Source organism: Heliangelus exortis, chromosome 2 (genome assembly GCF_036169615.1).
Source record: "Heliangelus exortis chromosome 2, bHelExo1.hap1, whole genome shotgun sequence".
Lineage (NCBI taxonomy): Eukaryota > Metazoa > Chordata > Aves > Apodiformes > Trochilidae > Heliangelus > Heliangelus exortis.
In genome coordinates, this window is record NC_092423.1 from 148,357,129 (window position 1) to 148,385,064 (window position 27,936).

The 27,936-nt window shown below is 42.5% G+C and overlaps 1 protein-coding gene across 2 annotated transcripts in view; it reads right to left on the reverse strand.

The window, feature by feature from the left end:
* The window catches only part of TSNARE1 (t-SNARE domain containing 1), a 519,764-nt gene that overhangs the window by 265,384 nt on the left and 226,444 nt on the right, over positions 1–27,936 (reverse strand). For both annotated transcript variants that reach the window (XM_071738512.1, XM_071738513.1), the window contains 3 exons: positions 18,249–18,339; positions 16,031–16,105; positions 14,621–14,677 (listed from right to left, as the gene is read on the reverse strand). In XM_071738512.1, the coding sequence (XP_071594613.1) occupies positions 14,621–14,677; positions 16,031–16,105; positions 18,249–18,339 (223 nt within the window). The remainder of the gene's footprint in view (positions 1–14,620; positions 14,678–16,030; positions 16,106–18,248; positions 18,340–27,936) is intronic.

Here is a 27,936-nt window from a genome sequence, read left to right on the forward strand (position 1 = left end):
TGAGTGGTGTAGGACAAGAATGCAAATGACAGCCCACATGCAAAGGATGGACCTTTGTAAAATGGGAGGTCAGGGGACAAAACATATAAAAACAAAAGAAAAAGCTTCAGATCCTGAATTCAGGATTTTTAAACAAAAAAAACCCAAACCAAAACAATGTGATTTTCTATTTAAAAAATTTCCTTCCCTCTCTCTAGTGTTCCAAAACCCCTTCACTCATCCTTTAATTTTTCCCAGCCCAAGGCTGCCTGGCAGCCCTGACAAGGCAGGCAGGCAGGTGCCCAAAAAGCAAACATCACTTAATATCACCATCACTTGTTCTCACACAGATGGGCTGAGGTTTCCTGCTGATTTAAATAACTGTGAACCTTTTAAACTCTTAGATAGCAGATTAGCAGTACTCCATGATGGACCCATGGATATGTCCCTCTCCCATTTATTCGACACACATTCATGGTTCTGCTTAAGCCCACAGAGGCCTTAGCAAGCTGCATTGATGGGCAAGACCTACTCCCACCTTTGGGGTACCAAAATGATGTGAACTGGGGAGGAGCAGAACCTGCACAGCCCTCTGGACAGCACCACAGATGAGCACTAGACCAGCTAAGACTAAATACTGCAAGATCCTGGTTCTACCTAGCAGATATGAGTGAAAGTTAAAATTTATCCTCCCTAAGAACCTGAAAAATTACCTATGGATACACATGAATGCATTGATCTTGGACTCATTTCAACTGCATTTAATATGTTCTATTTGGTACAGAGAAGATGAAGCAGGTGGTTACTTACTGCATTTTTTCACCATCTGATAAGCAGAGGCCTCTTTCTTCAGCAGAAGCATAAAACATCCAGTTCCACCCAAACTCTGTGCAGATTTTATCCTCATCTCAGTGATGCTCATTGACAACAAGCATTGATGGTTCATCAAGTCTTCTCCACTCCTGTTCTCATCTGAGTGCTATAAACTCCTGTAGGACTCATAGGCTCCTGTATCCTATCAAATGAGTCAGTCCTATGCCAGCAGATGGCACTCTGAATTATGCAGCATCCACAGCATCCCTCACCCCATCCCCAGCAACTGCTGGAAAAGGCTTTTTTTCTGTGCTTTTTTTTCTTTTTTTTTTTTTTTTTTTTTTTTTCTTTTTTTTCAGTGGTGCCTTTATTCATGCTTGAAGATAGGGGTCAACGAAGTAGCTTACACAATAGGGCCATCAAACTTCCCAGTTCTCAGCTTCCAGAAGAGGTCAGTATGTCCTGCTGCACACAAAAGCTACATTCCTATTCTTTTCCCCTAAATCACCTAGCTAGTTATGAACTGCTAGGCTCAGAAAGTGTGAAAAAACCTTCCTCCCTCACCAAAACCCAGTGGTGCTTGCAAGCAGATGCTTTGATTACTTATTTTTGTTTGCTGGGTTGGTTTTGGTGGAGAAATTCTCTCTGTTCTTCAGCATGGCACTGCTAAGCTCTTTGGGCAAATGTACTTTCATCCAGGAACAAAAAGGAAAGGGGAGGAAGAAACTGGAAGGGAAAAGCAAAAACAGCAAAAAAGGGAAAAGGAGAAAGAGAGAGAGTAAGAGAGAAATAGAAAGAGAGAAATAGAAATAGAGAAAGAGAAAGAGAAAGAGAAAGAGAAAGAGAAAGAGAAAGAGAAAGAGAAAGAGAAAGAGAAAGAGAAAGAGAAAGAGAAAGAGAAAGAGAGGGAGAGGAAGAGAAAGAGAAAGAGAAAGAGAAAAGAGAAAAGAGAAAGAGAGAAAGAGAAAGAAAGAGAAAGAGAAAGAGAAAGAGAAAGAGAAAGAGAGAGAAAGAGAAAAGAGAAAAGAGAAAAGAGAAAAGAGAAAAGAGAAAAGAGAAAAGAGAAAAGAGAAAAGAGAAAAGAGAAAAGAGAAAAGGAACAGGAAAGGGAGAGGGAGAGGGAGAGGGAGAGGGAGAGGGAGAGGGAGAGGGAGAGGGAGAGGGAGAGGGAGAGGGAGAGGGAGAGGGAGAGGGAGAGGGAGAGGGAGAGAAAGGGGAGGGAAAGTAAAATCCTTCTAAAAGCAAGAAACTCAGCATATCAACAAATTCAGCCCTATCAAATGTTACTGTACTGAAAGCCTAGGAAACATGTTGATAATTTTATTTTATTCAGGTGCTTCCAGACTGAGCAAGGTAGACAACAACACTGAAGATCTTAATTTTAATCAAGGTGTGCAAACCACAACTAAACCACAATACAGGTTGGAATCAGGATCTCCAGCTTTGCCCCAGTGGAAAAATGGGTCTACAGAAATAAGGGTTTTTTTGTCCTATTTCCATCCAGTTTCTCCATGCAGAAATTTAACTTCTGTACATTCCCCCATGACTTTTTCTCCATGCCAAGGAGGACCTTGGGAAGCTCCTGCCCGTGGTGTCAGTTTTTCTTTGGGAAGCTGAATAAAAAAGGGGTAGAAGATCAGATTTCCTACACTGCTGTACTGACCACAGGACCACTTTCTGTTTTCACAAGGTTCTGACCCATCATATGAATGTAAATAAATAAAAATAAGTGTAATACCTTATTTTTAATTTATCATGGGAATACTGCATTTGTGGAAGATATATTGATGATCTATGTGTGCAAATGATCCATGAGGGAAAACCTTCCCTTTCCCTACCATTACAAGTTACCTCCCAGCATCTGGAGAAGTTCTCAACTTGACCACAACAACTCAAGAGATGAAACCAAGGTCTCTAAATAATGCAATGAGCAGGGAAAACATCCTCTTGCACCAAACCCATTTGATGGAAGGATCATTGGAGTGGCTGACTGCTTAATGCTCATCCCAGCGTACTTCATGTTAACACAGCTTTAATTAAAGAAGAACTAATTGAGGGGACACTGCAAAGTGCTACTGTGTTTTACTGCAGGGGAAGATGCTTTCTTGTCATCTCACTGTTGAAATGACAAATTGCTTGTTTGAACACCTGCAAGAGGGGAATAACCCCTGACAGCTTGGCTGCATCTCTCCCCGCAGGGTTCATCCATAGTTTAGAGGCATAAAGAGGCAGACGGGTGATGCTAAGCAGGTACCAGCCATGAAACATTGACTTGCTCCCAACAATAGCAATGATGAGCCACACACATGGCTCAGTCTATTCATTCATAGAAATCATGGAATATCTCAAGTTAAAAAGACCCATTATAATCATGGAATAATATCACAGAATGGTTGGGGTTGGAAGGGACATTAAAGATCATCCAGTTCCAACCTCTCTGCCATGGTCAGGGACACCTCCCACTAGATCAGGTTGCTCCAAGCCCCATCCAGCCTGGCCTTCAGCACTTCCAGGGATGGGGCTTCAACAGCTTCTCTGGGCAACAGGTGACAGTGTCTCACCACCCTCAAATTAAAGAATTTCTTCCTAATATCTTATCTAAATCTCCCCTGTTTCAGTTTGAAACCATACCCCCTTGTCCTATCACTCTTTGCCCTGGTGAAAAGAAATCCCTACCCCAGTTTTCCTATAGGCCCCCTTCAGATATTGGAAGGTTGTTCTAAGGTCACCTCAGAGCCTCCTTTTCTCCAGGCTGAACAACCCCAATCCCTCAGCCTGGCTTCATAGGAGAGGTGCTCCATCCCTCTGAGCATTTCAGTGGCTCCTCTGGACACATTCCAGGAGCTCTGTGTCCTTCTGATGCTGGAGACTCCAGAACTGGACCCAGTACTCCAGGTGGGGTCTCACAAGAGCAGAGTAGAAGGGCAAAATCACCTCCCTCAGCTGTCTGCCTGTGCTTCTCTTGATGCAGACGTGGTTTTCTGGGCTGTAAGCACACACTGACAGATCATGTTGAGCTTCTGGTCCACCACCACCACCAGCCTCAAGTCCTTCTCCTTATTCCTTTCTCCTCCCAACCTCTATTCATGCATGGAATTGCCTCGACCCAGGTGCAGAACCTTGCACTTGGCTTCTTGAACTCCATGCAGTTTGCACAATCCCACTTCTCAAGCCTGTCAAGGTCCTGTCAAGGTCCCTCTGGATGGGATCCCTTCCCCCTGCCATGTTCACTTCACCACACAGTTTGGTGTCATCAGCAAACTTGCTGAGGGTGCATTCAATTCCACTGCCCATGTCACCAACAAAGGTGTCAAACAGCACGGGTCTGAGCACCAACCCTTGAGGAGAATCATTCAGCCCAATTCCCATTTCACATTGAATATGCCATGGCAATTCTTGGAAGGGTTTTCCCACAGCACATGCTGTGAACCACCACCTCATTTCAGATTTGAGGCAGTTGGACAGAGCTGAAGGAGTCTCTTAAATGGAAGGAAATTATTTGCTACACAGGCAGCTTCTCAGGTTGAGAAGTTTGTTACTTACCTCTGTCTCTGTTTAGGTGCACACACATTTCTTTTATCACACTGACTACTGATACCAGCTTAAAAATAACTATGTGAAACATTGCCTGCAGCATACACCTTATCTCCCAGGGCCTGATGTACTTTATGAAGAAACTATATATAAATTACCTCTCTGATATATATTCAGCTTTAAGGTTTAACTCCCAAACGATCTGAGCACCCTGAGCTATCATAAAATGCAAAAATGAAACTCCATAGCAAACCAAAGCATCAATGGGAGCTTAATTTGGCAAAATGACACGAAGCTGGATTACAGCTTTCAGCTAAGCACCAGAACAAAGAATCCAAATTATAAGTCTGGTGCTGTGTTTCCTTTTGCTTGCAGTACATGAGGAAAACCTGGGATCAATTGGAAGTGTCTGAGATAAGCAAGGCTGTCTCACTGTGCCAGGCTGATCTGGGGACTGATATGTGTAATAGCTGGAGCATTACACAGCATGACAAGGTGTAATGTTTTTAAGTTAAAATAGAGTAGATACAGACTAGATAGGAGGAAGAAATTTTTAATGATGAGGGGTTGAATCACTGGCACTGTTTGCCCAGGGTAGATTCCCCATCCAAGGAACACTCAAGGTCAGGTTAAATGGGTCTCTGAGCAACCTGGGTTGGTTGAAGATATCACTGCTCACTGAAGGGGCTGGGATCAGATAACCTTCAAATGTCCTTTCCAACTTAAACCATCCTGTGATTCTATTTCACAGAAGATACACAGAACAGGGGTGGCAACAAAAGTTCTCTCTACATAAGAGTGAAAGGAGTTAAATATCTTTGAATTATATGGTAGATACAATATTGGTTATTGAGATCCTGGAAATAAATCAAATTGAGCCCTAGAAAGGTCACTAATGCTACTTTTGTCTTCACCTTGGTCAAGTAAGAGTTAACCTATTTCCAAATCCATTTTTTTATCCCATAGGAAAATACCATTGCCTTCCCATTAATCATGTGACAAATGCAGCCATCAAAGTGAGTTTGGAAGAATACAGTTTCCTTCTTTTCAATGATCCCTCTCCACAGGGGGGGTTAAATGTGTTAAATAACACTGCCTTCACTTTGGAGCCAGCTGACACACTCAGTAAGGTTTCATATTTGTTTCTCCAGTTACTGTGTGATCTTTTCCATGGTGAAAGTCAACTTCAGACTCTTGGGATGCAGCTTCAGAGAGGTGAGATTGGAGGAGGGGAGATGGATGAGATCATATGAGCATCCCCATCTGTACAATCCCCAAAAGAATATTTGTCTCAAAACAGCCACCCTGACAAAATGGACATTGGAGGCCTCATTCAAGAAGCCATCTGGACTCTCTTCTCTCAAGGAGAGATCCTCATCTGGGGTCCTGATAAATGGGATCCCATTCTCACAGAGCAGCCCCTCCTCCATCCCAATAAACTGAACCCTGTCCTTGCAAGGGGAGCTCTGTTTGATGGTCACCCTGACAGCAGGAACTGTCCTTACTTATAAGGGACAGGGACAGGCAAGCTGTACCCTGTGGATCAGAGTGACATCCTCTGTGTGCCATGAGTAAAGCCACTGGAGAGAGTGCATGTGCAGAAATAAGGTTATTGCCCAATCATCCCATCTGGAGGGGTCCAAGAGAACACCTGGCTTCACAAGATACACCAAAGCCCCCCAAAAACGTGGGGTCAGGCAGCATAAAAGAGGCACAGTTGAAATACCAGATGTGCACCCACCATCCAAGGACCACAACTTCCTACCAAGATCATTTCTGGATCCAAAGGTGGTGATATCTTTCCTATCTCTATCTCTCTTTCTCTCTATTTCTGTGTCTGTTTCTAACCCTATCTCAGCACACAAGATAACATAGTTTGGAACTTTGTTAAATTTTATTACCCATTGCTTTGTTAAATTTTGTTGGTTGTGACCCATTGTTTTGACAACTTCCTTAAGTTTTGTTAAATTGTAATCCATTGCTTTGAAACCACCATCATTTCTACTTCTGCCAGCTGTAATCTCACATGCTTTATAATCTTACTCACTTTTAAGTCAAGTTTTGTTTTCATACAAACCTCCTGGGTAATAACCTTACTCCTAGAGCACTGCTCAGAGAATTCCTGAACTTAATCTCACTGAATGTGTTATTAAAAGAGATTAAAATTAAGAGGAGGATTGGGCCCAGCTGCACCTAGTTCCTCTCTGGAGGCATTTAGCAAGCAAAGGGGTCCATTCTGAATCTCCCTGGGCCAACCCTCAGTCTGGGGAACTCTAACCATGTGGGATGGGATATTTGGTTTGGCCCCCACATCTGGGGAGCTGTGCTCACTTTGTGACAGTGCTGCACCCACCTTGTGAGATGTGACAGTGCCACCCAAAGCATCCTGGGATTCTATGATCTTACTGGGAGCAGTGATCTTCTCCAAGAATATATGAATACCCTCCATGGTATGTAGATATGGGTGTTTGCAAGATGCTTTAACAGCGGGGAAGAGAAAAGGAGCACTGCAGCTATTGCAGGCAGCAATGGGGAAAAAGTCTGGCAGTGCTCTTGCTGGCTGTGAAAGAAGAATAATACTGTGGGTAGCAGCTGAGTTATGTTATCTATCCAAGCCTCTGGACATGATATAGATTTGCTCCCCAGGAAAGCAATGTCTCTTTTTCACAAAGTTCACTCATTCCAGAGTTTCATCTCATGACCTCAAACACCTCCACTCAACCCCTGTGTCACTGTTTCCCACGCACAGCTCTGCCAGCTGGGTCCTGGCCAGCATGGGGTGAAGGGAAGTGGCCCCAGGATTGAAGAGGATAAAAAAAAAAACAGGCACTTGCAGAGCTGGGTGGTGAGGTTGGTTGGTTGCAGACAAAACAACAGCCTTTGGGTTTGTGAGACGGCTCCGGCAATGACTCAGAGCCAGGGGTGGAGAGAAGCAGCATCAGCACCCAGAGAGCTGATGTGGAGGAGGTTTCATATAAAAGAAACCCTTCCCCTGCCTTCATCCTCTGCCCACATAAAAAGAAAAAAGAAAAAAAAAAAAAAAAAGCCAAACAAACAAACAATTAAAAAAACCCAAAAAAATCAACCAACCACCCGACTGTTCTTTCTCACTAAACAAAACGAATAATAATAAAAATCTGAATAGAAAAACCTAAGAAGAAACAAAAGAAAACCCCCAACCAAGCAGGACACTCAGCTAATGAATACAAAATCCTTTGCACGGGTGAAAATGAATACAAAATCCTTTGCTCCATCAGGAGACACAGGAAGCAATAAGCAGAGGCTCATCCCATGACAGGCACTGGAGAGGGAATTGCTAAAGTCAATCCAGGGTGCTCCAGTTGTTTTGGCAAGTTAGGAAATGCCAGCTCTCCCCTAAACCTGGCTGTAGATTTAGTCTGCATATACATTTGGTTTTCTTTTTCTCCTTTTGTAGAATAAGAGGCTATATGTTATTGGAAGCTCACGTCTCTGTTCTCTGCATATTCTCTCCTCTAGAGATACAGTAGGATTTAAGGTTTTTCTTATATTTTTACATGCAGCACTGAAGTCCTGAGCACTACTATTTACCCACAAAATCTGTGTGCAACCACAAGCAGCATGAAGAACACAGGCATTTTCCCAAGGTTTTGTTGCCCTTAAGGATGGAGGTTTCTTCCTTTTAACTCTTAAACTTGAGTGCTGCATCCCTGACACATCAGAAAAGGAGTTGAATGTTTAGTTATTGAAGCACTGTGTCTGTAAAGCTCACTGGAATTTTTTTTCAAGGTCATGGGCATGCTGAGCAGAAAAGACCTTTCCTTCTCAAGACAACTGGAAACACTGTAAGGACAGGACTTTGGGCAATCCAGAATAAATCCCATCTCCTTTGAGAATACAGGGAACAAATAAATAAAATCAGGTATGAATCTATGTCCATCCATTTCTTAAATTCCTATATCTTAACATAATTCCCTATTCCCAAATAGGCAGGAGGGAAAAAGAAAATACTGCCTTAGGTAAATTGCTTTAATGACCACCTTTAAAAACCCCATAAAGCAAACAAAAGCCCACACTTAAATACAGTCAAGAAAAAAATAGCCATGTGATTTAAGTGCTCCATATTGACAGCCCTAGGAACAGAGGAGTGGGTTGATTAGAATATGGCTTTTAATGGGTACACAGTCATTTAAAACAAAGTTGACATTATTGAAATAACACTTTTTACAGAAGTAGCTGCACACCAAATGACCTTGAAAAAACACAGCAATTACTACCACACATGCAAAGATACATTATCACCAAAGCCCAACCTTGATTTCCTGAGATATATCAGCCAGGCTGGAACATTAGGAGCTGGGATGAGTTCTAAGATAAGACATTAAGAGTCAATAAGATAAACACATAAATATAAAGCTCCATTTGGCAGGGCAAAAGCTATGTTTTGAATGGGAGAAATTAAATTTTGCATTTAGGAAACACACACTTCCTAACCTTTCCCAAATGTTGAAGCCAGTTTCAAACTAAGCTTTGGGCTCACAGCACAAAGAGCACCTCCTGCAGAATAAAATCATAATTAATTATTGTTTAAAATAGCCTGTTGGCATTTGCTTAGCCTGCAAGATCCTCAGGGTGGCACAATATAATAGCTGTGCTTATACAGCATCTACCATGATAAGGGCCCTGTAAAAATAGAAGCCCAAGTAACTAAAGTCATTCCACACACACACTCATAGATGCAGTTTATGCAGATATTATTGCTAAGAAATTATTCTCCCATAAAGACAAGGATTGGATCTTGCTGCCCCAAAATGAGAATTTCCCTCTAATCACATGAAAAGAACAACTCCATAAACACAGGAAGAAAGGGAGAAATGATGCTTCCTGTGAGAAGGAAGTCCATTTAAAGCAGGAATAAATTGATGCAGCCAGGAGAAAGAAGCTTGTATATGCAAATGGAAGTTTATTACCCACTTTTGTGCTCCTAAGAAACTTAATTTACTGACCTCTGAGAGAAGGGTCAAGTAGGCTTACAGAATAAGAAACAAAGGCATCTCTTTTGGCAACTGCCATGTTCCAGAGCAGTAATTATCCTTCCCTCTCCCCCTGAGCAGCAGGAAATGAAGAGGGTTGCCATTACACCATGACAATTACAGTAATTTTAATATCTAAAAATTGCCAGTAAAGTTTCCTCTTACTAAAAAAAAAAATTAAAAAAGCCTGTTCAAAAATTTTTTTGGGTGTAGTTTTAAACTCTTTCCCTGGATAAAACAGAACTGTGCTTCCCCCTCTCCCACTCCTTTTAGAGAACCACCCACGAAGTCTACATGGTGAGAAAGCCCCTTTCCTCCTCATTAGTTGAGAAGACAGATGACTAATTGTAGTCAATGAGGATCCAGGAAAGATGGACATGGACTGAAAACATGTCACAGGTGCTATAAGGATGCACAAACTGGATGCTGTTAGGGACAGATCCTTAGGAACCCTTAGGAGCCCTCAAATTTTCAGCCTTTTCTGCTGTTGGGTTTAATATCACAAAAGTTTATTAATTCACGGGCACAATAACATTTTATTCTTCATATGGGAAGTAGATGTTAGATGCACACTAATTAAAAAAAGATTCTTTTCCTCTGTTATGCTCAGAGATATTATTGGCTACTTTGTGGATTTTCTGCGGGCTACAATTTATTATCTTAATATTATGAATAATCTGTTCTGTGCTATGACTACATTATCATATTTTATTATGCTAAACTGTTGCACTGTAAAATGTTCTCAGCCCAAGAGGACAGGTCTAGTCAGCTGCCCAAATTCCTCTGCCACTGACTACACAGCCAGAGGCTCTGCCTTAGTGTTGTGGGGACACCTGAAACATCTCCTCCATCCTACAGAGGATGCTGGAACAGCTGCTTTGCACAAGGATGTGTCTGTGCAGGGAGAGAAGGAGGCATCCAAAGCATGTTTGACTCAATAGATAAGCAGGAACTAAAGGTGACCCTATCACCAAATACATTATCAAAGAATCATAAAATGGTTTGGGTTGGAAGGGACCTTAAAGATCATCCAATTCCAACCCCCCTGCATGGGCAAGGACACCTCCCATCAGCCCAGGTTGCTCCAAGCCCCATCCAACCTGGCCTGGGACATTTCCAGAGAGGGGGCATCCACAAGTTCCCTGGACAAGTGTCTCACCACCCTCACAGGAAAGATTTTCTTCCTAATTTTTGTCTAAATCTCTCCTCTTTCAGCTTGAAACCATTCCCCCTCGCCCTACCACTTCATGCCCTTGAAAAATGTGATTCTGTGAAAATGTCCCTCCCCACCTTTCCTGTAGCCCCTTCAGATACTGGGAGATGCTCTGAGGTCTCTCTGGAGCTTTCTCTAGGCTGAGCAACCCCAATCTGTTTTCATAGCAAAAGTGCTCCAGCCCTCTGATCATCTTTGTGGCCCTTTTCTGGACTCTCTTCAAACATGTCCTTGCTCTGAAGCACACAAGCAGGTAGGGGTTCATGAGAAGAGAAGAATTTCTAACCCAAATCTCCCCTCTTACAGTTCAAAACCATTGCCCCTTGTCCTATCACTACATGTCCTTATAAAAACTCTCCTCTCTCTGATGCTGTATATAGCATCAGTATTTCTCATACATAGAAAACTGCTTTCCAGATTCCCCTGTGCACTCCCTTAATGAGACCTCTGAGGCCTCATTCTGGACACTGGTTGAATATTTAAAATTGCTGCCACAGATCTAAGGGAAACATCTTTTTTTTTTCTCCTAACAGTTGCCAAAACTCAGGTCATTTAGCATAGTAAAAAAATTATTTTTCAATATATGCAGTAGCACACCTGTAGAGCTACATCAATTTGTCTACACACAAATACATTCCTACAAACACATATTTGATTAAGAATTTATATAACTTCAGGCTTCAAGGACCTTTAGATCAATGCCTTTATTTTGCTTTTATAAATAAATAAACTCCATTAAATGGTACTTACAACAAACCACAATGGGCAGGAGAATAACTCTCCCAAAGCTCCACTTTCCAGTTTTTACATGTTACGGGGGTCTAAGGAATCAATTACTCTCTAAAGGGACCCTATTAGAGTTTGTGCTACCAAGTAACTCACCTTTCCCCCTAACCAATAGAAGAGAAGAATTATAAGGACACATATATGGGAAAAAAAAAAAATCATTATCCAAACCTCTAACTATTTGCTTTAATAAATTCAAGAATAAATAAAACAAAACCCCACAGGCATACAGCCTTTGAATCAAGACTGGATCTGCACCAAGTTAAGAAGTTGGCTGTGCAGTCTCACCAGACCCCTAAATCAGACCCTCTGAACATATGCAATGTTTTGCATTACTGCACAGGGTGTTAACTTTAATGCTTTAATATGTGCACACAGTGGTCAGGTTACAGTTGCTGTGGGAATTATCATTTTCCATGTCCTGACCAACCTGCAGCTGGAAAAATAATCATAAGTAAAAACCAACCTCACCACTGCCAGTCATAGAATCATAGAAATGGCTGGGTTGGAAGGGACCTCAGAGATCATCAAGTCCAACCCTTGATCCACTCCCCCCGTGGTTCCCAGCCCATGGCACTGAGTGCCACATCCAGGCTCTTTTGAAATATCTCCAGGGATGGAGAATCCACCCCTTCCCTGGGCAGCCCATTCCAATGTCTGATCACCCTCTCTGTAAAGAAATTCTTTCCAATACCCAACCTAAACCTCCCCTGGCACAACTTAAGACCATGCCCTCTTGTCTTGCTCCAGCAGGTTCTATACAGCTGATTTCTCCCTCTCTATATTTGAAGAAGGAAGAAAAGAAGACCCATGTGAAACTACAAACACAGGAAAACTGAAGCAAATGTGAATTAACTTTCTTCATTTTCATGCACTTTGTATAAAACCTCATCTGTCCCCAGCCCCAGCAAGTGTCACTGCACAAAAAGCATCTGGTCTTGAGCACGACCAAGCCTGATTCTGTCCTCACCAAGGACATTCTACAGCTCCCTTCTTTACCATAATGCACTGAAGCCACCCATCAGCACTCACTTGCAAATGACAGTGACAAGGAGTAACAATCTCCAGTTTCAGTTTCTCCTGATGCTTCCTGACCCCCACCACGTTTTTACTGCTACAGCCAACTAACAGGTAGGATTCTTACCTGTTTTAAGACCAAGGGTTTTGTCTTTGTCTTGTTCTTCCTCCACTTTCTCTTTATGCCCAAATCCGCCATCACTTGACCCCAACACTGGAATACTTTTATCCAACATCTTCTGGTTTTTTACCCCTATTAAAACTTTGCCTCTGTTTCCTTCTAGAGAAGATTGGTTTGGGAGTCACGAACCATTTTTAATATCAAAAAAATGATTGCCTCCAGGCTTACTCCAGCTGCAGGGATGCACAACAGCTATACAATTAGTCCTCTTCATCCTATTAGCACTGATTAATGGCCAGAAGTGTCCCACATCACCATATGGCCACACAACCATATGGCAGTCCAGGCAAGACCAGAGCTGCTCCCACCTCTGCAATCCACTCCACTGACAGCAGTCTAATAGAGTTGCTTAAAAGCATAGCAAATAATGTGATATAAACCACACAAAACCAAATCACAGCTAATTTGCACCAAAATTAACCCCTATATCCAAGCTCAATCATGAAAACAAATAAATGTTTGATGTCCACATGATCTGACCACGATTCAAGAATATGCTACTTGTGACCATGCACAATACCCATATTGGAAAAAAAAAAATAAAATGACCAATTGACTTCAAACCAAGTAAGGCACAAGAAGGTCTGATGTAGAATGTAACTGATAAAATTCTATGTAATACTAAAGCTTTGGCCCACTGAATTGCACTGCTGGTAGGGTCTTTGGTGGCAAGGATGTGTAGTGAAAGAACAAGGGGTAATGGTTTAAAACTGGAAGAGGGTAGATTTAGGTTAGACATTAGGAAAAAATTCCTCCCTGTGAAGGTGGTGAAACCCTGGAACAGGTTGTCCAGGGAGGTTGTGGATGCTCAATCCATGGAAGGCCAGGTTGGCTGGGGCTTTGAACACCCTGGTCTAATGGGAGGTGTCAATGCCCATGGGAGAGGGGGTGAAACTACATGATCTTTAAGGCTCCTTCCATCTCAAACAATTCTATGGTTGTGTTCATGGACTTGAAATAAAATCCCACTTTTTTGTACCAAGAAGCACTGTGTGACAAAGAACATGTATTCCATAAATACACATTAAGGAGAATCTAGAAAATCAGGTGGCACAACAAGGTAGGGAAGGCTGACTCCCTAGCAAAGTAGAAAATCTGGTAATTGTGCCTTAAAAACCAAGGCAAAAAATATCAAGAATATCAGAATTACTCATTGAAATTAGGCATAGAGTTCTGCTTTTTGGTGGCATGAAATCAGTTGCAAACACCTGAAATTTTTTAAGAGCATAGGCATTGAAAGACTAAACCAATCTCAGCTGGACTCATGTTGTAGTTTACTGTTCTGCTGGCACCAAACCTCACACTGAAGTTTGTGTAAATGTCTCACATAAGCTCACACACACATTTATGGTATTTTGCATAAATATTTACATATTTTGCATTGCAAAATGTGAAAACACACATATATATATATATACACACACATATATATATACACACACATACCTTTGCACTCCTAATTGTGTTACCTATGTATACATGAATACAAACATTTAAATATATTTTGTGTATACAGACACCTACGAAATTAAATCTATGCACAAAACTCCCATACTCTAATTACATGTAGTAATTATTAATTGACAAAGTTCCTAATATAGGCAAAAAGAGGGGAACAAAGGCTCTATTTGAACTTGAATATAATAATTAACTGCAGTGTAATGTAGCCAAAGAATGCGGAACACATGATTCTTCTTTAAACTGAGGACTGAGTCTTAAGAAAAAAAACCTTTTCCTTCTAACAAAATTTCACTTAGAGTATTATTTTGCTTAGCCTATGAGCCCAGCTCCCAGGGTACTGCTCTTTGATGTATTTGAGAGTAGAAAAACCTCCCACCAAGAATGAAAAAACAGCCCCATGAGAACAGAAAAGCAGAGACTGATTAAGCAGGTCTTATGTCTGGCTTTTTTCCTGGGTCCTGTATCATCTCCCTCCAAAGATGTCACACATCTTTATTTGAAAATCCCTTCACTGGCCTCAGGGTGGGGGATCACCATGGTCCTCAGCATCATTAGTGAAGTTAGAAAACAGCCTTTTTTTAAATCAAAGTACTCACCATTAAATAGAGAGATACGTGATCTTACCTGTTTGATACTTCTCTGCCCAGTAGGAAGCAATGATTTGGATTTCTCTGCTATTTTCTGTTAAAAAAAAAAAAAAGGGGGGGGGGAAAGGAAAATGGCTGAGCAAATAGAGTCCAAATATTTAGGGAGGGAATCACAGCAGAATCACATGAAGCTATTTCTTCTGCTTTTTAAAGAAAAGGACATAGAAAAAGAAATACAAAAACCACTGTTATTTAGAAAAAAAGAAAAAGAATACAGCTACATTGAAAAGTTTGGTCTCGCTGGAATTAAAAAGTCTTTAAAGCTTCCAGAATGACAAGGTTATCAAAACTGAAACAGGCATTAAAGAACTGACAGCTAGGATGTGGATAAGTAGCAATTTACCACTCAGATTGGTTTCCTGACGCAACCGGGCATTCACAAACTGCAGTGGCTAATTCTGGCACTTCTGAATTGATGACAGGTTTAAAAAAAACACACACACAAAAAAAAAATCAAACCCCCCCAAAAACCAACCCTAAATGTACAGTTCAGATGGATTGTACTCGTGAACATAAAAATTAAAGCTTGAAAAAGCTGTGTGTAGATGGGGGTGGAGCTCTTTCCCTGAGTCCTTCCAACTTCTCATGGAGTGGGATAAAATAATTTCATTTAAAACCCCCACATGCAGGGTTTGGAGTAGGGCAGAGAAATAATTAAAAATATAGGATACAGCTAGATGTAATCCAATGCTATTAAAGGCTATCGAAGTGCAATTTTATGTTCTTTGATTTATTTATTTATTAATTTTTAAACCCCAGGCAGCAAGTGTTGGGGAATCAATCAGTACAGAATGTTTCTAATAGTCATAAATTATTAAGTGCATGTTGCCAGCCAAATTCCATTACACCTGTGTAATTACAATATATTCTTCTGATGTGTTGCAGACACGGGTCAAACTCACTTAAGTAGCATAAGAAAGCAACCAGAGTTTGTTCAGGTTGTATTTGCATAAGATTCAATTAATCCAGATATATATTCAAAATTGTTACTAGAGGGGAGAGAAGCAGTTTCAGGATGGTAAATTTAAATCATTACTAAAGTCTTTAAAAGCAAAGCAAATCTGTTCATCAGCAGAGCCTCCCCTGGGGTAATGTGGGAGAGCAAGAAGCAAATGAAAGAACTGGAGTTCAAGTTTTGTTTCTTTTATTAAACAGCTCGATCTTGGTGACACAGCTGGCAAAAGGAGACTTCTTTTCCTTTTCCATTGCTGCTGAATTGCTCTGCAGCTGCATCCTTCTGCACATTCCAGTGTAGGGATACACTGCCTGACTGGTATATTAAGAAAAGAGGGAAGAAACTGCTCCATGTTTTTAGGGGTCACTCTCACCCCCATATAATGCATCCCAAGTTCACATTGGCAAGATGGGAAGGACACAAGACCCTCACCTTCTGCACAGCTCCGTATCTCTGGATGGCATCTGAGAGCTGGTTCTTCAGCCTGTCCAGCTGAAGTCTCTCTTGCTGGTTTGGAAAAACAGAAAACTGGTTAGAAGGCCTGTACAGATAGATCAAGTAGTAGACTTTATCATCGTGGGAAATAGTTCTGGTAGGAGACACCAAATAATCAAGTAGTAGTCTAAAAAAAAGCAATCATTTTCACTGGGGCTGCAAGAACACTACAAGGTTTTATTTTAGGAAGGGGGCACAAGATGCTTTGCTCTTTCAGGCCAAAGCAACTCCAAAAATGTTCAATATAGCACTCAAGTCATGACTTCTGTGTGATCTGCTGTCTGAGCCAGACACCTTCTGTGGTAGGGATATTTGATGGGACATTTTGCTGCCCTGCCTACCACATGGGGTCTCGTGAAACACAAGCAGATAAATACTTCCCTTCCATCCAAAGAACAGAGTGGTTGTAGCATGGTACTCTGCTTCTACTTACAAAAATCCAGCCTTGGGTCACCAGGGAGCAGAAAAAGTTATTATGTGATGCCAGTAGAGAGCTGTAAGTTTATTCCTCACATTACCATAATTGTTTGTGTGTCTATTTTCCTTCAGAGCTTAAACATTCTTCCTTTAACTTTGCAATTTTTCTCCTCCCAGCAGTAAAAGCTTTTCTGCTGAGAGGCCCCAGTGGACACTACATGGGCTTCAAGGATAAATAATGACATTCCTGTGTGGCACTATAATTGGGTTTAATGTAACCTTGCCTGATTCCCCTCTAGACCAAATTTATGTCACAAAAGAGAGCCAGGAGATCAGCACAAACCAGCCCAGATCCTCGTATCTCCAAGAAGGCAACTTATGTTTCATCAAGCTTTGATGGAATTGTTCTCAGAATAGAGAAGAAAAAAGGAAATAAAACAGTAATTGTAACCCATCACTAATGAAAGCAACGTGTTAACAAAGATCAAAGTATTGAGGTTGATGCCTACATAAATTCAATGTCTACATAGGGAGAATGGTCATTCCAGGCTTTTCCTCTGGATCACTATCATTTTTAGATGGGCTGAACTGAATGTGGTCTTCCACTGGTTAAAAAGGTAGCCTGAGGTGATTCAGCTCTTAAAACCTTATCCCAGATGCCCATTCACAGGTGACATAAATCCAGGCTGTAAAAAACACTTGGGCAGAGCTGAGCTGTGTGCACAGAGCAGTGTTGGTTTTGTTTTTTTTTAATGGGAAGACAGTGAGAACAGAGTTGAAGAAATACAGGACTTTGGAGAATGGCAGGCAGAGAGTGAGGTTAAAATACGAATTCAGATAAGTTCCTGACCCAGAATCTATTTGGATGCTGGAAGCAAGAATATAACAGAAAACTGCCAGGCAGAATCAAGTATATATATATTGCCCTTCTTCTCAATTCTGTTGCTGAATCACCTGTTCTGTGGATGAAATTTCTTTTCAACTCTCACACCAGCTGGGATTTGCCCTCCACAAAATTTTTCTGCTCTTCCCCATGAGGATGCAGGCCACAGGCCAAAGTCAGCAGGAACATCTGATGTATAAAGGATTTTATGGAGAGGTCAGAAACTTTCTGGTTGCTCAGTCTTTGCACTGGGGACCCTTCATATCCCTGTGACAGTGATGAGTTGAATCTGCTGATGACAGAAACCAGTCTGCCCATTCAACAGATGGATGATGTGGGGCAAGTTGGAATTCAAAGTCTTGCCCTGATCTGGCCAAAAAATCTAATTATCTATCCCCACCCCATCTATCACAATGTCATATTTAGACAAACTCAATTGCTTTGCCCTTTCTGGATGCATCAACACATTCCCAAACTTATCCACACCCAGAGCACCCCCTGCACAACTGAGTCTTTCACTAATGCCAAACTCAAGTGGAGCCAAGGTGATCCTTGAAGTATTTTCACCCAGGCTGAGTGAGACCCTGAGCCAGGTGTGGGTTAGTCAAGTCTTGTTGCTGAGTTCTTGATTTCTAATTCCAGCCTGGGGAGCAGAGCTTAGTTTCTGGAGCTCTTTCTCCATCAATGATTTATAAATAAATAAAAGCTTTGCTTGTTGTGTAACAGGAAAGGAATTTACAAGACAACATGGAGCTTAACAGCTTTAAAGCACCGACTAGGTCTTCTTTTTTTTCATTTTTCCTCCTTCTCTAAGTCCCAGCACTCTCCCCCACCAGCATCTTGAATGACACATACCCTGGATGAGCCTCTGACAACCTCAGACAGCTGCTTGATGGCTTTGGTGCTTGTCGTGATGGTTTTATTAGTCTCCTGCTGGGTTGCATGCCTGCAGAAGAGAAGAGATGATGGGAATTGCAATTGAAATTAATTGCATAATGAGACATTCACAGAACTTTTTCAAGCAATTGTGACAACACAACACATAGAGACACAGTAAGATTACTCCAGTTGAGAGCCTTGACCAGCAATGGTGGCCAGAAAGCTGTAGGAAATACTAGTAAGGAGTTGCTAAAATGTTCCTCCTGTCATCAGCACCAGGACAACAGCTGCGGACCCACAAAGTCCACGTGGGAAGGTGAAAATAGGGGGTGGGCAGGTTACAAGGCCATCACAGATGGTTGGTATTGCAACTAAAATTATCTAGAGACAGGTAGTATGGCAAAAAGAGATTGGACTGGGGAGTTACTTGATGGCTTGCCCAGAAAATTTTGTACTCAGGAAAGAAATCTGAAGAGACACAAACTGAGCAGCTCAAATTTACTTACTATGATGATCTGCTTGCTAATGACAGCATCTCCAGGAAAATACCACGAACATGAAGGTGTAGTGCTGCCTTACAAGTACTAAAACAGACAGGCAGGGAACTAAACCAGTCCCCTCTCCAGTCATGGTTGTCCCTTCACACCCCAAATTCCTGTACCATTATTTTTTGTAAGCACTGGTTGCTGGTTGTGCTCTTTGGGATCACACACGGTGGGGGAAGAGACATAAATGCACCCAAAGGCATTTATTAGCTCAATTTTCAGCATCTGAGATACCTCAGGGAGCACTTCACATCTTTTCAGTAAGCAAGGGGTGATTTTTCATGAGGCTTCAGTCAAAAACTCTAGAAAGACACAGGAAAAACTTGGAAAAAATGCTTTTTTTCTCCCTTAGAGAACACATTTTGGCCATGACAGGACTCATTTCCAATGTTCTTTTTTTCTGAGGTGGGCAGGATGTGGAGCAATGGAATTTCTTTGATTAAAAATGTCTTTTTTAAATCCCCTCTGTCCTGAAGACCCATTCTGGCACTTCAGCTCCTTGCTCTGTCAGCACCGATGGAAACCAACACTTTCAAGACTTATGTCAATTTTCTCATCAACTTGTTCCTCCTTTGAGGAACAAGTCAACCCCCAAAAAATAATTTCCATCTGGTCAGGGAAGATGGACATAAGCACCACAAACTTCCCACATTCACTGCCATAGTAAATTTTTGCAGCTTCTATCCATCATTCAGGTAGCTCAGGTGGGAAAAATGTCTCATATAAATGGACACTTAATTGTAGGCACTGTACCTACCAGGTATAAAAGTGAAAGTGTAGGGTAGTATGAAGGAAACATTTCTTAGCTGCAGAGCAGTAATTCAGATGCTTGTTAAGGGTTGAGCAAGCACACAGAAGGCATGGAGGCCTTCAGCACCACACAGGAATGAAAAATAAACTGCTATGAAGACAAGACTGAATCCAACAACTAGGTATTCACAGATCTCCTTAGTTAAATTAAATATCAGTCCTGCATTCATCCATCAAAATGCATTTCATTTATTTACAATGTCAGGACCAGCTGCATCAGCTGACTAATTACCTCTCTTTTAATTTGAGATGGAAAAGGTCATATCTACCCCACACTGGGATTCCACACTGTCATTGCAAGAGAGGGAGTTAAGAGCACAGTGAGCCTGATCCCCAATCTTTTCTTCAAGTAAATCTTGCCACCAAGTGCATGAATTTCATAAGCAGTGGCTTCCAAACTGAAACTTCCACGACTTAATTCCTCCTAGTGCAGTCCAAGATGCTGGAGTTGATGTCCAGTCATTTTGCAGACCTCATTAAATTATCTGCTCGCAGAACCACTCAGGGATTTACATCCCAGCAATTCCCCATTCCCAAAGTCAAATGGCTTGTTAGGCTCATGCAGCTGATCCTTCCCGAGCTCTCAAGTTAAATAAAGTCTCCTTCATTTGCATTCTAATGTAAATTTTATGTTAGGAGCATTGTGTAATAAATCCACGCCATGCACAAACTTTGCACTGAACTGCTGCAAAATAACCGGGAGCGGGAATAGAAAAAATAAAAAGTTCTGTCTTCCACCTCTTAATTCAAAATGCACTTTAACCAACATGCTGATGCTTGATTTTGACACTTCCCACTATATTGTCAGCACAATTAACTTCTTATTTCTCAGCCTCAAAGATCTGCTCGGGAATCAGACAGCCATTATATTTAATTTACATTAAATGCTATTAAGATCTTCATTAAAAAAAAAAAAGGCCCTGAAACTCCATTCCCAGTAGCATTTTATTTTAATATGTAATGGTAACAAGATATGTCACTGTTATTATTATTATTATTATTAGATTTCTTTATGTTCCTCACTCTATGGAAGTGTGGAAGTTAATTAAAGGGGTGTCTTCGATGAATAAAATTTGCTTCTGAAAAAGCCCTCCACACAATAGGAAATTAAATACTCATTCTTTGGAGGTACCCAGCTCCTAAAATATAAAAGTTGTGAGACTTATCTGTCTACAGCCTGACTCTGAAAATAAGCACTCCGTGCACGAAACCAAACCAAACCCAAACAAAAAGGACATTTCTCAGGAAGAATAACATCTCTCACTGTGCATTTCTGTATGCACAGAGATTGCAAAGACAATGCACTAAATAAAAGAAGAAATGTCTAAGAGTTTTCTATGGCTGTTGTTTTCCTCACTGAAGAAGTCCTCTCCCCCAAATCCATAATCCCCAGCACGCAGCTCCTTGCAGTTTTTACTTTGAACGCTCATATCTCTAATTTATTTATCCAGTTTTAAAAAGAGCAAAGCCAAGAGGCAGATGTGATGCCAGCTGCTTCCCTGCTCTGAAGGGACAGAGCAAAGGAGTTTACCTACAGCTTGTGCCATTTCTTTGAGACATTTGATGAATGACCACGTCGACAAAAAAGTAATCAGACCCCAAATGCAACAACAGAGTGAGTAGGGAAAGACTTCTCTCTGCCTGCTGCCATTCAAGAACCCTAAAGAGCTTTGTTTTCCACTTCCAGCAGGAGAAAGGGATTTCCATTTGTTAACACAGGTTGTGGCTTGTTTTACTTTCACCTGATCCCTGATGTAAGGGCAAAAATAAGGTTTTCAGGTACAGATCAAGGATCCCTTTGTTGTACTGCAAGACCCTTATGAAGTTCAATGGGGACAGATCTTGCACCTGGGAATACATAGCCCAGGAATGCAGCTCAGACTGGGATCCTAGATGGAGAGCAGCCTTGTGGAAAGGGACTGTCCTGGTTTGGGCCAGGATAAAGGTGATTTTCTGTCTTGTACTTCTGCTTTCAACTAAGTCTCTTGTAAGTAGTTGCACTTGCTGAAATGAACAGCAAGTTTCTCAGACAGTGTGTGTTTCTAGGACTGATAACACTTGATGTTTAGAGTTACTGCTAGAGACTGGTGTGCAGAGCCAAGGACACTGCTCAGCTCTGAGGAAAACATCAAGAGGTCCCACCTGCAGCCCTCCTTTGGGGAGGAACGGACAAGATAGATGCCAGAATTGACCAAACAGAGGATTCCATCCCATATACCTCATCCTCAGGATAAACTGGAGGGATCACGAGGGCCAAGCCAGATTTCCAGCTTCCGGCTGCCTGCCCTTCCTGCCTTTCCTGCTTCCATTCCTTCACCCCAGCATCCTGGAAGGATCCCGTCTGTTCCTCTGCCTGTGCTCCTGATCCATGCCAGCCTGAATCTGTGTGTTCCTGCCTCCAGCTCCCCACTGCTGCTGACCCCAGGAGTCCAGCCTGGGCTTTCCCAGAGCTGCCCTGTAGCCTCAGTGGTGACGTGAGAGCTATTGGGGGAAAGGGGGGAGGAATGTGGTATCCATTTTCTTGTACATTGTATATATTTAGTAATTTTTCCTATTTATCATTATTGTTTCATTAAAGTTGTGTAGTTTGGTTTCCAACCCATAAATCTCTCTCCCTTATTCTCTCTCCTTTCTTATCAGGGAGGAGAGAGAGATTAATAGAGAGCATCTGTCACTCGGTTTAATTGCCGGGCCAGTGTTAAACCGTGACAGGGACCTAGGGGTCTTGGTGGACAACAGGCTCAACAGGCTCAACAGGAGTGAACAGCATGCTGCAGAGGCAAAGAAAGCCAACAGGATGCTTCAACACTAGCAAAAAGAAAGAAGTCGTCATCCCACTCTACTTGGTGCTTGTCAGGCCACACATGGAGTCCTTCATTCACTTTTGGTCCTCTCTATATAAAAAAAAAAAATTGCAGACAGTCTGGAGAGGGTCCAGAGGATGATCTGGAGAACCTGCCATCTGGAGAACACTTGAGAGAACTGGGTTTGTTCAGCCTTGAGAAGAGGAGGCTTAGGAGAGACCTGATTACCATGTGCCAATACTTAATGGGGGGCTACAAAGAAGATGGGGACTCCCTGTTTACAAGAAATCCCATGGAAAAGACAAGGGGACAATGGACACAGGTTACTTCTGGGGAGTTTCTGGTTGTACCCCAGAAGAAAAGTTTAAAGCATGAGAACAGTTAGAATGTGGAGTTATCTACCAAGGGATGTGGTGGATACCTCCATATTGGACAGTTTTAAGACTCAGCTTGACAGGGTGCTGGGCCACCTCATTTTAACTACATTTTTAAGTAGAAAGGTTGCTCTAGAAGATCCCTGAGGTCCCTTCCAGCCTGTAGATCCCTGAGGTCCCTTCCAGCCTGTCATTCTGATTCTCTGATACTGGCTTTAACTTCCTTATTTTTCTACCTCCTTTGGCACAGTGCAACTGCAGAAAAATGGGGTAGCTTTAGGCATTTAGGAGCTGAGTGGTCAAATAGGTCTGGCTCAAGTTAATCCACGCAGTGCAGCATAACCTAAACTGTGTACTTGTCTTTTGCACAGCAGCTGTAATGCTTACTTTTACTGCAGTTTTCTTGTAAAAAGAGAGGTAAAATTAGACTATGTGGAGCAGAGCACTGAGCTGCATGATCTGTGGCCTATGCAGAAGTAGGTTGTGCATCTGCATTTACACACAGGCCATTGTCATTGGAGACAGAAATACTTAAGGATGCAGCAAGCACAAGTAAGGAAGTTGTTAACACCACAAGACTTCAAACAAACTCTTCCCTGGCTTAGAGCTGGATTTTGTGAAGGGCTGATGCCTGTGGGAGCTGATCATAGGTGCCAGCAAACTACTAAGACAATTCTAGAAAATTTCTTCAAGCACTGACCATAGGCTGAGCCACGGAACAGCAAGAGGTACTTAGTCCTTCAGTCTCCTATTCCCATTTCTTCACCTAATTAAGGTGCTTAACTTCAGAGCAAAGCCAGCAGAGGTCATAGCATCATAGAGTGGCTTGGGCTGGAAGGGATCTTAAAGATCACCTAATTCCAACCCCCTAGAATGGGAAGGGACACCTCCCACTAGACCAGGTTGCTCCGAGCCCCATCCAACCTGGCCTTCAAAACTTCCAAGGAAGGGGTTTCAACAGCTTTGGGAAAACTTGGGACTCTGGGCAACCTGTGCCAGCATCCCACCACCCCTCATAGTGAAGAACTTCTTTCTAATATCTAACCTAAATCTCCCTTGTTTAAGTTTACCCTTTGGTCTCTTGCTATATGTCCTTGTAAAAACTTCCTCCCCATCTTTCTTGTAGGCCTCCTTCAGGTAATGGAAGGTGCTCCAAGGGCTCCCTGGAGCCTCCTCTTCTCCAGGTTGAACAACCCCAAGTCTCTCAGCCCATCTTCATAGGAAAGGTGCTCCAGGCCTCTTATCATCTTTGTGACCCCTCTGGACTTTCTCTGAGAGCTTCATCTCCTTCTTACATTGGGGTCCCCAGAACTGGACAGTGTACTCCATGGTTCTTCAGGGGCACCTCTAAAGCACCAGCAGAGAAGCCTCACTCTTCAGCAGTGACCCACCCCTTCTGGGTGCCTACAACACAGCCTGGATGATCCCAAACCAAGACCTCAGAATGCTTCCAGAAATGGGTGATCCTGGCTGATGCATTCAACAGTTTTGTCAGCCAACATTTATCTATAGGATGAAAACTCATGCTGTGCTAGACCACTAAAGCTCACTACCCATATATAGCCCCACATCTTGTCCTCAAAGGCTTCTTGCTCTGTTTCCACACCCAGGGAGGGATGAATGCAGTGGACATCTCTGATCCATAAGTATTTCTGACAGATGTAAACAAAGCAGCGAGATGAGCTGGGGGGAAAGATTGTTTCACAGAGCCCTAAAGTATCTTTACTGCCAAAGGAAGGTTAAATCTACTTCTTCTAACTTCAAATTAACACTCACGACCCTTTTTTCCCTCCTCCTTTCTCCTTTAGGACCTGATCGTGCATGTTGAGAAGTCCTTTACAACAAAGCAAAATAAAAGCTCTAATTCTGGTTTGTCAGCAAACCCCTTTGCATAGGTGTAAATCATCCAGCAGAGTAAAGTCAAAGCAAAAATAGGCTGCTGCTTCCAAGTTTCAAGCCACACAATATTCTATAACAAAAGCATCATAGATTTCCAATTTGCCTGTCACTTGAAAGCATTAGGAGTTGTGGAGCTATTTTTCTTTAGGGAGCTTAGGGGATGGTCTTTGGTTACGTGGGAAGGGAAGGGCAGGTATTTCAAATTCACCTGGCATGGGTGCTGTGTCATCTTCAAGAGATGAGCACAGCTATGAATTAGCAAGCTACGTGGTGCAGCAGTTGGGGATTAAAATATATGAACTGTAGTCAGATAGCAGTCCTCATAAACTCCATCACAAAAATGCAACCAGGGCAATATGCAGCAATGCAAACCCTAGCAAAGTTGCAAAGTTTTACCTGTTTTACCTTTTTTTTTTTTTTTTTTGAGTTGCTCCCCAAAAAAGAATATTAAAAAAAAAAAATGAAGAAGCCAATATTACTGAAATAAAGAGAATATTTCCTCCCCTAATGACCTTGACCACTTTTTGCAAGCTTAGTTACTCCTTGACCTGCTGGCAGAAATTCAGGTTTGTCTTTTTCAGCTAAATTATCTCCAGGACAGTACATAAGATCCCCTCTTAACCCTGCATCACCTCCAGATTAGTCCAGAATTGCCTCAGACCTAAACTGTCAAGTCATTGCTGACAGCTCAGAGAGCACTCAGAAAAGGACCCTACGGGAAGCAGCCTAACAATGTCACGGCCATTAGTCACCTCTCAAGTTATTTTTCCTTCTCCCACCCACACTATTCCCAAGTAACTTTTAATTTTACAAGTTTCCCTTTATTTCCTAATAAAAGAGCCCCTTGGATCCCTTAAACGCCTTGCTAGCATGGAGCTGTATTACACTTCCCTCTTTCTCATTATCCATTAAGCCTCTTAGCTTATCAGAGACAGAAATTAATTTAATTTGCTATAATTTAATTTTGATGAACCCTGGTGCCTACTGATCAACAGAATCTTTTTTTTTTTTTTTTTTTTCCCTTCCAGGTGCTGAGAAACTGCTTACTTGTTTTGAGCTGTTCATGCAGCTTCAGTTGTGCAGAAGTTCCACATCTTCCTGCACCACATTTCTACAAAAAAAAACCCCAGATCCCTCCCTTTCCAGCCTTAGGACTTCAGCTGCCCTCCATGAGCTGACATTCAACAGCATTTCCCATATTACCCCAATAATCCTTTTAGCACCCTAAAATAAATAGCATCAAACTGTGACAATTCTGCTTGCTTTGCCTGGGCTTTTTAATTCTGTTGTGTCTTCTGCACAAGGATTGGACCACAGTTCAACATTTGTCAAGGAAAGGTTACCAGGAACTCCTCCTGCAACTGCACCAAAATTTCCTGTAACAACACCAGTAAACAACTACACAACACACAACCTACATAGAGACCATAGAATCATAGATTCATAGAATTGGCTGGGTTGGAAGGGACCTCAGAGATCATCAAGTCCAACCCTTGATCCACTCCCACTGCAGTTCCCAGCCCATGGCACTGAGTGCCACATCCAGGCTCTTTTTAAGTATCTCCAGGGATGGAGAATCCACCCCTTCCCTGGGCAGCCCATTCCAATGTCTGATCACCCTCTCCGTAAAGAAATTCTTTCTAATGTCCAACCTAAACCTCCCCTGGCACAACTTGAGACCTCTTGTGCCCTCTTGTCTTGCTGAGAGTTGCCTGGGAAAAGACCCCCTGGCTCCAACCTCCTTTCAGGGAGTTGTAGAGAGTGATGAGGTCTCCCCTGAGCCTCCTCTTCTCCAGCCTCAACACCCCCAGCTCCCTCCGCCTCTCCTCATAGGATCTGTGCTCGAGTCCCTTCACCAGCCCAGTTGCCTCCTTTGGACCTGCTCCAGCACCTCAATCTCCTTCCTGAACTGAGGGGCCCAGAATTGGACACAGGACTCAAGCTGTGGCCTCACCAGGGCTGAGCACAGGGGCAGAATCCCTTCCCTGGACCTGCTGGCCACGCTGTTCCTGATCCAGGCCAGGATGCCATTGGCCTTCTTGGCCACCTGGGCACACTGCTGGCTCATGTTCAGCTTCCTGGCAATCCAGACTCCCAGGTCCCTTTCTGCCTGGCTGCTCTCAGCCACTCTGTGCCCAGCCTGGAGCTCCCCATGGGGTTGTTGTGGCCAAAGTGCAGGACCCGGCACTTGGCCTTGTTGAACCTCATCCCATTGGAATCAGCCCAACTCTCCAGTCTGATGTCACCATCCCTTTCTTCCCATAATTTACTGCAGCTCTTCACCGAAGATGGGATCAGAGTCACATTCCCAGGTTTTTCAGAAGCATTATGCCCACCTAAACCTCAAGGCTGCTGGACTGAGGACCCTGTAGAAGGAGCCAACTTGCAGGGAGAGATAGAGAGAACAAAACAATTTCTGCATGTGGTGCACAGACACAGAAAAGATTTTATATACTGTAAAAGAGAGATTTTCCTTCTCTGCTCTGCTCTCATGAGACCAGTTCTGAAGCCTCCAACACAAGAAGGACATGGAGCTGTTGGAGCAAGTCCAGAGAAGTCCATAAAGATGGTCAGAGAGCTGGAGCTGCTCTGCTATAAAGAAAAGCTGAAAGAGTTGGGACTATTCAGCCTGGAGAAGACTCCAAGGAACCCTTAGAGCACCTTCCAGTACCTGAAGGGGCTGTAGAACAGATGGGAAGAGTTTTTATATGGACATGGAGTGACAGGACAAGAGGGAATGGTTTTAAGCTGAAAGAGGGGAGATTTAGATGGGATATTAGGAAGAAATTGTTTCCTGTGAGGGTGATGAGACACTGGCACAGGTTGCCCAGAGTCCCAAGTTTTCCCAAAGCTGTTGAAGCCCCATCCCTGGAAGTGTTCAAGGCCAGGTTGGATGGCCTTGGAGCAAACTGGTCTAGAGGGAGGTGTCCCTGTCCATGCAGGGGGTTGGGACAAGATGATCTTTAAGGGTTCTTCCAACCTAAAGTATTCTATGATTCAATGAAAAGACTGTTAAAAACTGTCCCTTAAAATCTGCAGAGACACAGGTGTTGTCATATGTTTTTAGTCCCTAAATCATTTTGGAAGCACTAGGTAGGTGGAGTCCAATAAAATCAAACTTCCTCTCATAACCTGCTTGTTGTAGAACACAGGCTGGAAGCTACCAGACACAAAATGCAAGAAACAACATATTAAAACCCAAGGACTTCCCACAGATGAAAACCATGAGTGA